The sequence below is a fragment of the Fukomys damarensis genome, unplaced genomic scaffold, assembly GCF_012274545.1.
Source record: "Fukomys damarensis isolate Sample0158 unplaced genomic scaffold, DMR_v1.0_HiC HiC_scaffold_10, whole genome shotgun sequence".
In the NCBI taxonomy this organism is placed as follows: domain Eukaryota; kingdom Metazoa; phylum Chordata; class Mammalia; order Rodentia; family Bathyergidae; genus Fukomys; species Fukomys damarensis.
The window spans coordinates 38,694,978-38,709,669 of NW_022900922.1; the positions used below are offsets into that span (position 1 = coordinate 38,694,978).

Below are 14,692 nucleotides of genomic sequence, written 5' to 3' on the forward strand. Positions count from 1 at the left end.
CTTTAAACTTTAAAAAAAAAAACGCTTCCTCTTGTATCCCCTTTGGCAGTCTCTGCACCATATGCATTGTATTGTTTGTTAGCACTGCCATAATTAACTGCCAGCTAAAATTTATATTCTCACCTTTCTGGAGTCTGGAGACCTCAGGTTAAGGTATTAACAGAGTTGCTTTTCTCTCCCTCTACATATGTTTATATCTGTATCTATGTATTTTGAGAAGTTCTCACTGTGGGCTTTGCTAGTCCTCCTGCCTCAGCCTCCGGAGTGCTGGGTATACAGTCTCATGCCTCCCTGTCCTCCCACCACATTTGGACTAGTTGCCTCTGAAGCCTCTTTCTTGGTCAGCAGGTGACTGTCTGTGGCAGTCCATTCTTACTAGAGCAGCAAATTTAATATAAGATATATAAATTTATAAGGATTTACAGGTAGCTTGCAGTGGACACCCAGAGTCTGGTGTAGAAGGGGGAAAGGTCTGTCAAGTGCTGGAGATCCAAAGGTGTCAGGGAAAGGGGTAAAATAACAAGTCATTGAAGACTTGCTAGTTGAACTGGACTGAGTGCCACTTCTTACAGCGGGGGCGGCTGGCCACCTGTCTTGGGAAGGAAATGTTACAGAGAGCCAAGCACACTGTCAGTGTGTGTGTCCTTGGCTCCAGCAGATACTGGAAAGGATCCCTTCCAGCCTCGCCGGCCACTGGCACTGGCACTTTGTCTGAACACAATACTTAAGAAAGTGGACAGGACTCAATCTTGTCTGTCTTGCCTGTCAAAGGTGCTATCTCATGCAAGATCCTTCCCCACAGGATTCCCTTCATCTCTACCTCTTAATGTATGGTAATATATTATTTGACTATTCTCATATCTTCTGTACTTCTATAATAAATTTACTTTCATCTTTTTTAAATCACTGTGTGGCTCTTCTCTGTTGACGCAGAACTGAACCTCAAATTTCCATGGCCACCAAAGGATTCCAGTCAAAGGTCAAAGACCTGGAACTCACTGCAGAGCCCCACGCGAGTCCCTGTCAGGAGAGCCAAGAATCTGAATGGAAGCTGAAGGGTCTGAGCTGGAAACCAGGAGATGACATCCAGGGAGAAAGTGAAGCCTGGAGCTTCTCCCAAGAAACAGAAGCTAGCTCTCCTTCCTGGTTCCCCTTTTTATTCCCTTCAGGCAAACAAACCTATTGGTTGCTGTCACTCACACCTGGGTGGCTGGGTCTTCTGTCTTCAGTAAATCCTGTCAGCCACACCCAGAACTAAACTAAGCCAATTAGTTGGGCATTTCTTACTCAAATTGACACAATGGTTAACTATTACATCATCTCCAGCCTGTGTCTGCACCTGGTCTTCTGTCTGTGTCCTAATCTCTTCTTATACAGAAACCATTGCTGCTGGATGAGGGCCTATTAGAATGACATCATTTAACTTAATGACCTCTTCAATCCCTGCCTCTAAGTATAGTCACATCGTGAGCCACTGGATAGTTACAAGTATACCTTTGGCAAGTGGGTGGGCAACTTTACTTCTTAACACACATATTCAGGTATCTGAAACTAACCCAGGTGGTGGCACACCCTAGTAATCGCAACTATTAAGGAGGCTGATGCAGGAGGATCACAAGTTCCAGGCCAACATAAGAAATTTAGCCAGACCCTATCTCAAAATAAAAATGGCCAGGGATGTTGCTCAGAGCAAGTCCCTGGGTTTAATCCCCAGTACTGGGAAAAGCAAAATCAAAAAAAAAAAAAAAAACCCACTAGGCCAAGGATTTAGCTCACTGGTTCCTCCACCTTCTTCAGAAGCACATGGTCCCAAATTGGATCCCAGATACCAAAAATAAATTAATTAATTAAAGACATGTTGTAAAGATTTAATGAACATTACTTCTCTACCTGTCACACTAAGTATAGCTAACAGCCCTGGATGCTATATATCAAACCAACATAAATTCTGAAAAGTAGTGAGAAGGCCGACTGGCCAGGGACCCTGAGACCTGAGGAAGGAATGATAGTAAATTCCCTGGGTTTCCTTGGCAGGTCTCACCCCTATTTGCCCCCCAACTGCTGGAGTTCCCAGAGTACCCACTCCCAGCTGCTTAAGCTCTAGGAACAGTCACGGCCCTGCCCAACCCATGCCCTGTTGCCAGTGTACCAAACACAACTGTCTGACAACCAGACTGCAGCCGTTGCGGTCAGCCTGTGGCTCCACAGCTAGTCTCCTTTCCCAATCCCATGCTTCCTCAACCCCTCCTAAGCCTATCCACTAACCCTCCATAAAAACTGGGTTCAGTGAGCTCTCAACCAACTCTCCTCGGGAGTCACTGAAGTTGAAAGAAACTGGCACCTGCCAAAGATCACTCCACACACCGACAGAGCTAGTATGAGAGATTTATTGTACAGCCGCTGTGCACAATGGCCTACTCGACCAAGGAGAAAGAAGAGAGAGAGATAGAGCTGGGTGGAAGGGGCTTGGTTATATAGTGGGTGGCTGATGTAAGTGGGTTGGGGAATTGCATCAGCTGCATGGGCAATCACTCATGGGTCATTATCTGTGATCCATTCCTCATATGGACAAGCCTTGTTCATGTGCCAGTTTCACTTACGGATGATGATGCATGATGTAGGAAATGGAAATTTAAGGTATAAAATGGCAGTCACTAACCAAAATGGTGACAGCCATATCAAGGCAGTTATCTTACAGAGATCCTGCCCAGGACTCTGGTCAGGCAGGCTGTGTTCTTCCACTGGGCCATCACTTCCTCGCCTAGCATTACCCCATGTCCTGGGCTGAGTGCCAGAGAAGTGACAGCCCTGAACGTCAGCAGGCCCACACCAAAACACCTTGGGAAAAGCTGGCTGTCTTGACAAATGACCAGTGACACAGCACCCGAACCACACTGTGGGAACACCTGTGCTCCCTGCCCTGGCCTCCTTCATCATCTGGGAAGATTGCTGGGGAGGCCTACTCCACCTGTGACGGCGCTGGCTGGAGCTTTAAACATGGCTCCAACCTTAGGGGAGCTTGGAACAGCAGGTGGTCAAATTAACTTCAGCTCATTGTGGCTGGGACATTTTTGTTGGGGAAATTTCCACTGTCAGGCTCGGTAAGTAGCCTGGGCCAAGTGCTGGACAAAAATCTTCAGTCAGCTATCCAGGATTAAATTTCCAAAATGGATGGAGCCAGGATATAGTGCGATTCCATCGGATTGCCCTGTCTTCTGCAGGGGCCAGGTGTGTGGGTGTGTGGGTGTGTGTATGGTTCCACCCCACACCCCACTCCGCCCCCCCATCAGCTTCTGTTCCATTCACTGAATGGGTTGAAACCTTCTGCCACCTCCCTCACATCCTAAAACTGAAAGGGAGGTTATGTGAGCTCAAATTCCTTGAGAGTGATATTCAACAAGTTCTATTTTCAACCCCATTTTCACCCACATGTACACACACCCAAATCACCAATTCCATAAATTTAGGGAATTGTTTTCCATAAGGTGAGTTGTAGTCTTTTTCTGATTTCCCCAATTCTATCTTAAAATAAAACTTTTTGTGTAGCACACTAATTCTTCTTCTGTTTAACTTTTAAAATGTTGCTGCTACTTTGTATTTTCCCATTTTTTGTCCTTTTGTGTTTATGAACACCTTTCTTCTTCCCTTCCTTTCCTCCTTCCCTTTCTTTTTTTCTCCTCCTCTCTTCCTTTGTTTCTTTTTCTTTCTCTCTGTTCTCATTCTCTCCCTTTCTTCCTTCTCAGTGGACTTTTGGACAGAGACACAACAGATCTATCTTTAAAACAGCATCTTGGTCTATCTCTGATTTCCATTTTGCTGAGGATGAGCAAAGTAGCATGGTGGGCATGAAGAGGATGCCAGCACTCGTGTTCATATAAAACTCTCAGGACTTCAGCACCCACGTAGGATGCAGAAAGCTAAAAGGAGTTTTGCTCCTAACCTAACAAAGGAAAGTCCAGGTAGTGCAAAAATATATAATTTTCCTCAACTCCATAAGAGTTGCAGTCATACAGTAACCAAATAGGCTGAAATCCAAGGAAAAAAAAGATGCATCCATGCAGAAATGAGATGTAAATAATAGTTCACACATTGCAGTGGGAGGAGAAGGGTCCTCCACTCAAGAAGCTAAGAAAAACTCAGCTAAAATTCAGTGTCTTATGAACTGCTCAATTCTAAATGTGGACCAGAAAGAAACTCTAGAATTCCTAGGATCAAGTACTCAAGTTGAGCTTGCACACTCTCGTAGAAAATATAGAAGAAAAATGGGATTAGCACTACTCGCCCCCCGAAAAAAACAAATACAAATAAATGTGAGAAATTAGGCCTTACCCAAATGAATGATTTCTCCACAAAGAAAATGAAAATATGTTCTACAAGGAAAAATATATTTGCAAAAGACATATCTGATCATTATGATGTGTCCAAAACATACAAAGAACTCTCAAAACTCAATAATAAGAAAAAAATTTAAAATGGGCACGTTACAGCTTGCTCTTGAACAATACACGAGTGTTGAGTAAACTCATGAAAGCACACTTTACTCTTTCAGGAAATGACAATTAAAACCATAGCAGGCCTAAGACATACCCGGTTGAATGGCTAGACATTTAAGCGACAAAAACGTCTAGCGCTGGCGATGATGAAGAGGATTTTTATGCTCACTGCTGGGGGGAATCCAAAGAGCTTCGGAGGGGACCTAAAGCAAAGCGGGTCGGTGACCACTCTGCAGCCCTCGGCCCAGAGCAGCTGGCAGGGAACAGCGGGATGGCGCAGTCTGTCCTTCCCGGGGCCACTGCTGTCCCCGGGGCGGCTTCCATCTGCTTCCCCCGGTGGGCCTGGATCACACCGCGGCTCCCTTCTCCGGGTCTCCCGCTCCTTGGCAAAGCTGGAGCTTCTCAATTTCAGATTCCAAGCTCAGAAGAGGGGAGGCGGGAGGGGCGCCTGTGAACAAAGGGCTAGGACCTCGCTCTGCGCTGAATTCCTGCAGGGTTCAGCTCTGGAAGAGTTTGGGGTGGGGGCCGCCCCCCATCCCACCCCGCAAAGCACCCCGCTGTCTGTTCCAGGCAGTCTGTGCGAGGAGATGAAGTTCTTGTGCAAAAAAGCGAAACTGTCCTCATCACCAGGTCCACCACTGTTAGCTTTAAGAGCGTTTAGACTTAATTATGCGAGCCCCTAAGTAAAACAATGAGCAATGAGCAACACATTCTACCGGGAGTGGGGTTCGAGCCCACGCAGACTTAAATCTATTGGATCTTAAGTCCAACGCCTTAACCACTCAGCCATCCCGGTAAGCACCTGGTTCAGTTGTTTTCTATTTACAATTTTTGATCTTTGCGGGATTGTAAGGTACCACCTGTGAAACATACAGTTGAAGAGTATTACAAACGTGTAATACTTCTTTTAGAAAGAAATCACTGGAAAAACTTATCTTTAACAAGGCCTATTTCACCACTCATTTGTGCCACTCATCATGCTAGGAGTTAGGGAACCACAAACCATTCCTTAACCCAAGGACTTGCAGTCAAATAAGGATTATGATTTTAAGAACAAGAAAGCACAGGACACTGCAGGGATAGTCAGTTTTCCCGACCCTACTCCGTCAGCACTTAGGATCCAGGAAGAAAAAGCAAAGCGGAGAAGGGGTGGGACTTCAGCAACCTAGACCTCTTCGTCCTGCTCCCAGAAAAAGTTATGCGGCTGAGTCCCTGCTGCTCCGGAAGGGAACTCGTTGGATCCGAGGCCTCCCTGTCCCGGCCCAAGGGCGTCCGTTACACAGAGAGGAGCTCCTGGAGGTGGTGTGGGAGCCCTGTGCACGCACTGGAGGCTGAATCCAAGACGCCGACTTAAACACGCGTGCGTGCGTTCCCCCTGTCCGGACGACAGGGCCCAGCGGATATCTGAACCTCTGTGGGGAATCCTAGAACCAGAGAGGAAGTAGGGTGGTGAAGCGTCCATGTACAAACATCGGAGTTACAAAAGTAAGTGCCTCTGTTATGTGGCTGACCCGAAGAACCGGAAGAACGAGCTGAGCTGCGAGGGGAGAAGGTTGCATAGGCTTCCCCATGAGAGTAGAGATTAACTCTTCCGACTGGGGGGCCCTGGCTCAGAAAGAAACCAGCGCCCCAGGAACTCACCAAGCTCGGAGGTTCAGTCCCTCAGGCAGGAAAGGACCTGTTGGAAGAGTAGGGTTCTATATGGTGCATCACGTATATTTTAGAAAATATGCTTATCTGGAGTTTAAACACCTATATATGACAGCCGAAAAGTTAATGGAAATATATTTAGAAAATACCTTCATGACTCAGAGGACAGAAAATCACTTTTAAGAAATTGTTAAAAATCAACAATTCAGCAAAACACTGATGCAGTTTGCTCCATCTAAATCAAAGACATGTTCAAGAAAGCCACAATGGAAAAATTCAGAAACCCACCTTGCAAGCAAGCACAAGGTCCCAAGTTTCATCTCTGGCAACCCCCGCAAAAAAGTATTTTAAACACAGTATTATTAGTGGTTTATAAAATGCATAACAAAATCAGGTATCATTTGGATACTTTAGGCTGGCAGAATTAGAAAGCTGGGCACATCAATGATTGCAGGAATGAGGATGTAGTAGCTCTCATAACTGCTGGCAGAATTTATACTCTTGCAAGCATTCTGGGAAAGTGCAGTAGTTTGGAGTGAAGACTGCCCAAGCCCAGGTATCCAGACATTCAGCTCCCCAGTTGTATAGAACCCCACACAGCCAGTGTCACACAGGCCTAGACCATACCCTGCATGGATGTTAGTGGTAGCAATGTTTTGGTCTTTCAGAAGGAGATGCACCCTTGAAGACATAATAGAGAGCTGTGCATCATATTGGCCATTATGCTACCATGGGAACAGAGATGAGCATGTAGCAACACATATCATTCTAGGAAGAAATTAAAAAAAACAAAAACCTTCAACTGTAAGACTTAAAGCCTCACTTCTACTCCTGGAGCGTGAACAGCCAAGAGGCCTCCACGATGCTGGGCCCAAAAGCTCAGCGAGGCTCCAGGAGCTTGTCAGACAGCGAGAGTCACCCAGGAAGGAACACACCAGGCAGGTTGGCAAATAGACCTTTATTAGTCTGGCCAGACGGCACTCCCAAAGCCAAGTAGCTCAGAGAGGCAGCTAGCTCAGAATCAGAGGCCATTTTATATAGGGCTATGGGGGGAGGGGGTACATTCAAAACTTACAAAAAGGGGACAAAGGCATGTAGTCAGTTGATCTGAGCTGGTGGTCAATCATGTACTCGACTGTTACGTACTAATGATCAGCAGATCGATTATCCATTGCTCTATTTACAATTTAGATTGTGGTGTCCAGAACATTCCAGACAAGTAAGGAGTGGAGTGATTGATTTTGGGTCTCTATGTTCATTACAGTTTCATTCTAGTTTCCCAGATACTCCCAAGCAGTTATCTAATAATTCACAATTAATCATTAGTTATCCTATAAGGGGTGGGGAGGAACAAGTCTCTGGGTCATTTGCTGGTCAACATGGAGTCACTCTAGTTCAGTTAGGCTCTTACACAATCAAACGGGGGAAAAAAGAATCAAGGTATATTATGTAAAGGTACAAACCTGCAGTGATGAATGTCATTATATTGTATACCTAAAATGTACCAATACAATTTTTTAAAACTTCAATCAGCTTTCTTCCAATATTCATACTATTGTTGTCTTGTCACACAGCCTTGCATAGACACTGCGCCTTCCTTTGAGTCTCAGTTAGGAACAGTGGTGTGGAACTGAGCCTCACTCCCCTTGGGACAGGAGCAGCGCTGAGTTTCTGGGGCGCCACGGGTGGGTGGGACAACATGCTGCGATTAGTTAGGCAAGAGAGAAAGGGGGTAAGAAAGAGGGGAAAGAAGGGAGGGAGGGACAAGCAAATAATCTGAAAGATAAATTTAAGGTTCACTTCTTAACTACCATATGAAAGTAAAATACTACTAGGGAATGAGTTTCCATAGTGTAGTGGTTATAATGTTCACCTAACACGCAAAAGGTCCCTGGTTCGAAACTGGGTGGAAACACATGCCATGGTTTGTAAAATCTATCTGAATGTTTCACATTTCAACCTGCCCCAGGCAAAAAGCAGCGACTGGATTGTGGACCATAGCAGAGGACAGAGCATGGCATCCCTATTGGGCCAGCTCTGGTGGACTTTGCCTTTACTCTGAGCACATGTAGGGAGCTGGGCTTGCAGAGGTGAAGCCAGAGGCCTGCACCAGCTCTGGGGAGAGGGTTTGGCACAGAGAACAGAGGGAAGGATGGAGGAGAGGCGCTATGTCCCTGCGGCCAGAGTGCCAGAGTTCAGCTGGGACCCTGGGCAGGAGAGAGAGGGAGCTGGAGGCAGCTGTGTTTTCCAGAGAGAACAAAGAGGAAGGATTCCAGAGAAAACGGAAGTGAGGAGTGAAAGAAAGAATGAAGGTGCTTCTTCAAAACAAACAAACAAACAAAAAAAAACTGTAGGAATGAACCTGTCATTAACCACATCAAGGAAGAGTTGGTGGAGCAGGATTATTGGGAATCTGTGGACCAGCACACACACCCCACTGTACCAGTAGGGATGGATGGATCAGACAGGCAAAGCTGGAGTCCAGTGGAGTGGTCGACCGCCCATGAGTTCCAAGTGGCAGTCCCGAGGTCGCCAGAGAGTGTCTACAGACCATGTCCTGAGACATCCCATCCTCAAGGTGGCTTGTGCAGAGGACCAGAGGAGACAGGGCTGTCACCAGGGGTACTGAGGTGGAGGAGCCATCGAGCGGAGAGACAATCAGGACTGCAGTGTCTTGGGATTCGACTAAAGAGAATGTCTTTAGAAGGGTAGTGTCTGTCACCCAGAGAAAATAGGACAAGACTGGGAGCTGAGGTCCTGTTTTGTGTTTGTTCTTTGCTGGTGACTGTTAGGGAAGAACTCTGCCACCAGCTACACCCCAGAGCTCACTGGTGACCTGGACCAGAAGTCCCTGAGCAGTGGCGATTCCAAAATTCTGAAGGTTTTAAAGAATAGGGGAGACCGCAGCTAGTAAATTTGGGTAACTCTTTAGAGATTGTTAAATGAAGTCATCAGAGAAATGGACCATTACCTAGAGGCAGAGGCTGAGTCCAGAGAAGCTTTTTAAAGATAGGGCCAAGCATCACATTTACATGTTCATGGGGATAGCTGCTGGGATAAACTTGCCAGATGCAGTGCAGATAAAACTGTCCTGAAGTCAAATGGCAGTTCCCTCAGAGCAGTGTGAGAAGCCACACTCCTTCGAGGAGATAAGGAATTTTTGAGAACTCCGTGATAGCAAGTTGCCGCCCATCCATTTCCATTCCATGTTTCTCTTCTATTTTTACTTTTCAGGACAAAGAGACACAAAGTCTGGTCCTGCATTCGCTATGCTCAAATGTTAAGAGAGCCCCTGAAGAGTCCTCCATGGAACCCCGACTTGGCAATCGCTAGCTTGCCCTGTGGTTGGCCCCACTTAGCAGATGATGCTCACCCTCTGAGTCCTGTGACAACAGTGACCAGGCTCTGGGGAAGTGTCCCTGTTTCCTAGCAGGGAATACTGACCCTTAAACTCACATCACCAGAAATTGGGCCAGAGTTCTCAAAGGCAGTCCATGCAAGACTGGCAGGTCACCTTCAAGGAGACCTATAAACCAGTCCTCGGCACCCCAAAAATGCAAGTATGAGGTACAGAGTCCTTGTGGATCTTCACGGGCTAAGTGGAACCAGAAAAGCAAAGATAATTAGAAAGCAGACCATAGTCAGAGATGCGACCCCGGGACATCTACTGATTCCCACCACCCCTAATTGCTAAAACAGATCAGCGAACTCCTGTCCTTGGTGGAGGTCAAGACCCTCTAGAGATTCTGTGAAATCAAGAGACCCTTCCAGCTTCCTTCTCTTTAAATCCCAGTTTGAATAACTCCAACTCCACTTGGCCTCCAGATCCTGGAAGGAGAGAAGGGAACTGGAAGGATCTAACACCAAGCGGGCCCTCCAGTGAAATTCAGAAAGGGAAGCTGCCTTTCTCACAAACAAATCGCATCTGAAGGGCCCAGCCTCAGGCACTGTTGCTCCTCTCTCCTCCCTTTTCAAGCAAATGTTCTCTTTTCCTCAAAGAAAAAGTTGACCATTCATTCAGTGAACCCTTATAGATGTGTTCTGTGTGTCTGATGCTCACTAAGTACTGGGATGATACTTGTGAACCAATTAGGAAAAAAAACACTTCTCTTTTAGTGGCAAGATCACAGAAATTTTAGAAAGTAAACAGTTAGATTGAATGATAACATATGCTAAGGAGAAAAAGAATACTGGCGATATTTGAACAAAAATTTAAAGGAAAAAAATTAGTCCTGGAGAGTCTCCCAAAAGACACAGATATGGAGTACACACACACACACACACACACACACACACACACACACACCCGTGTTGGAGGAATAGCAGATAAGGTTACTTCAATGAGGTAAAATGAAGTTTGAATGAAAATGAGAGCCTTAGACAAACAAGTGACTAGAGGGGTCAATCCTGGAACCTTGATGCTATTAGCACCACGCTCTAACCGACTGAGCTAGCCAGCCTCACATTATCTGTTTTTACTTAAAGTCAATATTCTAATTTGCAACGGTTTGGGCATATTCTCAGCCAGGTTGAAAATGTTCTCTCCTTTCTAAAAGGGCTGGTTCCCTCCATGCTTTCCCAGCTCTCTTTCCCGTCCTCCTACTGTTCCGCGCAGAGCTCCGACGCGGGCTAGAAGATGCACAGGGAGGAGCGGTTTCCTGTGGCACCGGAGCAGGGCGCGGAGCCAGGAGGATGGGGAGGAGCGGCGGGTGGGGACGCGGGCTGGAGGAGCCGGAGCCCACGGTCCCGAGCTCATCCTCTGATCCACTGGGTGGGCCCGCCGGCCAACGGGAGAAGGCCAGGTCGGCCACTGGGAATCAGAAGGTAAACAAGTTCACATCCCTGCCTATGGAGTTAGTGCAGAGAGAAATATTATCTCAACACAGTGAGGAAATATATGAATAATCTGCGTGAACAGGGCCTATGACCCGCGAGGGTGAAGCTGGCATGGGGTGCTGGGGAGAGGTCAGTAAGGACTTGATTGTGTGTGATCTGGAGGAGAGCGGGGCCCGGCCCTGCAATGGAAGAGCTGTCAGAAACAAGACCTGTGGCTCTCTTCCAGCTAGACATGCTACAGGGGAGCAGGCAGTGATGCAGATCAGTTCATTAGGAGCAAAAAGAGCCAAATATATCCCACAGAACATCAATCAAGACTGCAACATCATCTATAGAGATATAGTACGGCACATATGTATGTCCTGTACATACATATTTAGTACAGAGCTGAAGGAAATGTGAGTGAGCCAGAGACAGGCACTGGACCTTCCTGGCCAAGGGGGCACATGCTCCAGATCCCACACCTGGCACCTCAGCACCTCTCCACACCCACTTCCATTCCAGTCTTTACCAGACAAGTGTTAGCTGGCAGGCACAGAAGATGGATTCTAGGGTTTATTTTTTGAGCACTGATTCCTTTTCAGGTCACTGGCTTATATTTAAAAGGTACAAATCAGAAACTGTACAATAACAAGAAGTCCTCCGGAGTCCAGTTCCTTCCAGGATGTGGAGGCTTTGGAGAAGAATGCCTCAGCTTCTGTGCAGAAGAGGGGACCTTAAAAGGGGCCAAAGGACAGAGTGGGTGACCCTAGGAAAAGTCCAACAGGAAGGGGCAGGGGTGGGAAGTGTGTCAGACAGATGGGTCTCCCTTCTTCATGTTGCCCCTGGGATTCCTGACCCTCTTTGCAGGGTGGAGAGGAGCTGGGAGGAAATTGCAGTCTCTTGGAAAAGCAAACAAAATGGCTAACACACTGGATGAGGCACTGAGAATGCCAAGGCACAAACGCACTGTGCTTCCTGCCTGAAAAGGGCATGGGTATAGAGGGCTGTGAAGAGTTGAAAAAGAAAATACATACAGGAGATACATTAACAGCTCCTGCTTTCACAGCTAAGGTTGAGAGATGACTTCCACTAGCAACACTAACAACAGTTCAGGGGGACAAAACCCGAGCAGAGGCGCTGGCAGCAAACTTGAAACTTCTCAGTTGTTAGGCCCACACTGAGCCCAGCTGAACTACTCAGCCACGCCACACCACCACAGACCTTCTCACAGTGGTCTTGGGCTTCAAGGTTGGCCCTCCTTGCCTTCATAAACCCTTAATAAAAATGATGAGAGATCAACATAAACAAGCAAACTGGTCTTAGAACTTCACTCATGAGCTTGACAGAGGTCATCAGGCACTTTCACACCTGCAGGGTCTGACCTGAGAGGGGATCCTGCCCCTCTCGAGCAACCTCCTGACTGCACCCAAGATGAGTGTGACCTGCTGAACTCAAGTGCAGGTGTGGCCTGCAATGAGCAGGTCCTTTTCAGACTGAGGACAGTTGGCCACTCTGACTCTACTCCATGATCCTTCCCTGGTGTCTCTCAGGTCTACTTCTCAGCGGGTCTGTGTATGAAGGTGTGGCCTTCCTACCTGTCTGCCTCTGCTTTCTGGAGTCTGAACAGTTACACAAATAGCACAGCCACTTTGGGAAACAGTTCAGCAGTTTCTTAAAAAGCTATATATAGCCAGGTATGGTGGCTCACTCCTGAAATCCCAGCATTTGGGAGGCTTAATAAAGAGGATCACTGTAAGGTCAAGGTCAGCCTTGGCTACATAGCAAGACCCTGTCTCAAAAAACAAACAAGAAAAGTTATATATCATTCTAATATATGATCCAGCAACTGCATATATATATATACATATATATATATATATAAATGAAAACATACCTCTACAAGAAGCCTTGTACATAAATGTTCAGATTAACATTTTTCTAATAGCAAAAAGTAGAAATAATTCAAATGCCCATCAATTGATAATAAATTAAATGTCATCTAGTCTGCTGTAGACTATTATTCAGCTATAAATAGAAAAAAATAACACCTGCTACAATATTGATGAACCTCAAAAACATTATGCAAAGTGGAAAAAAGCCAAACATAAAACAGCACACATTAACCTAGCATGATGACTCACACCCATATTCCCAGCACTCTAAGAGGCTGAGGCAGGAGGATCACAAATGTGAGCCCATCCCTGGAAACTTAGAGTGAACCTGTCTCAAAATAAAAAGGGGCTAGGTATGTAGCTCAGTGTGAAAGCCCTAGATTTAATCCTTAGTACCATATCTGAAATGTTAAAAATGTGCAAATCCATAGACAGAAAGTAGATTAGTGGTTGTCTAGGAAGAAGGGTGGGAATGGGAACTGAGTGCAAATAGTCATGGAGAGTTTAGAGGGCCACATGAGCAGGAACAGAAAGGCAATTCAAGGGTTCCCAGGATCCTCCAAGTCCAAGATGGTGGTGGCTGTTATGGCTGTGTCTGGATGTCCCCCAAAGTCTCAGGTTTTGTCAGAGGTGGCAGGGTCCAGAGTGTGTGACACTAGGATTCATGGTGCAGTGCTAGGCTCAAGGGCATGAGGATTAATGGTGTGAAGGCTGCCCACCCTGAGTAGCCTGGATAAGATAAAGGGACAGAAAGACACTGTTAAGGTCCTTTGTTGCTTCTGCTGCCTTTGCCTGCAGTAAACTTTCTCCTCTGCCCTGCCCCTCTGCCAGGTGCCACTCTGCCTTGGAGCCAGCCAACTATGGCCTGAAACCTCTACTGTGAGCAACAAAAGAAGATGCAGCTCTTTCTATCCTTTATACCTTATTCTAACCCTAAACCTTTCCTCCCTTAACTTGTGGGTGTCTCAGCAATGAGAAAAGTAAGACAGTGGCATAGAACTGACGCCACTGGAGGTGGGGAGAAGTCATCAAATTTATATTTTAAAAATAAAACCAGCAATGCTACCAGATGGATTATTCGCTCACCCAGGAAATATTGGTTAACTCCTACTATGTCCAGTTTCGGGAGCTGGTTAGCAAAATAATGGACAAAAGAGATGAGAGACCCTATTGTCATGGTGCTTACTTCCTGGTAAAGGGACAGACAATGACCATATAAATTTTTGAAAAATATGTAGAATACTCCTTGTAGTGACAACTACCTTGCAAAGGAATACAGAATAAAATTAGGAGTAGAGGGCCACAGGTCTTGACATTTTCAAAACTCTGACAGTGGAAGATCTTTCTGAACAAACAACAGAGATGCCACTGAGGCGGCGGGGGGGAGGGACGGGACTGGGAGACCCCAGGTTCCTGGAGGAATAGTAGCTGCTGGAGGGTCACGGAGGTTGATGGGTGCTGAGCAGCCAGAGGGCGATTGCACAGGTGGGGGCTATGGGACCAGAGACTGAGATTAGCGGGATGGAGATGGGGAGACCGGGCCGTAGTGGCGCTGAGGCTGGCGGGAGCGTGGCGCCAGCGGGGCTGAGGCCCGAGGACAAACGGAGACGGGGGAGGCCGGCACAGAGATGGTGTACGGATGCCCGCGTCCTGTCCCGCGGTAACGATTCCAACGGACGCCTGACTTGGAAGGCGTCGGAGAAACTGGAGCCTCTGCCTCACGGCTGAGCTGGAGACGCTGCCCGGGCGGGATAAAGGACTGGAGCCCGCAGGGGAGCGCACGCGGAGGCATGGCCGGAGAATCCTGGCTGCACGCCCTGCTCCTGGCCTGGCTCTGCG

The 14,692-nt window shown here is 46.9% G+C and overlaps 1 protein-coding gene and 2 non-coding genes across 3 annotated transcripts in view; 2 read left to right on the plus strand and 1 right to left on the minus strand.

Moving 5' to 3' along the window:
* Positions 1–5,206: 5,206 nt before the first annotated feature.
* Positions 5,207–5,289, minus strand: Trnal-uaa. The gene has a single exon. It is a non-coding gene; the product is annotated as a tRNA-Leu (tRNA).
* Positions 5,290–7,985: 2,696 nt separating this feature from the next.
* Trnav-aac lies at positions 7,986–8,058 on the plus strand. Its single transcript has one exon. It is a non-coding gene; the product is annotated as a tRNA-Val (tRNA).
* Positions 8,059–14,643: 6,585 nt separating this feature from the next.
* Positions 14,644–14,692, plus strand: part of Prss16 (serine protease 16) — a 6,818-nt gene continuing 6,769 nt past the window's right edge. The window contains exon 1 of the mRNA XM_019207302.2: positions 14,644–14,679. Coding sequence (XP_019062847.1) covers positions 14,644–14,679 — 36 coding nt within the window. The remainder of the gene's footprint in view (positions 14,680–14,692) is intronic.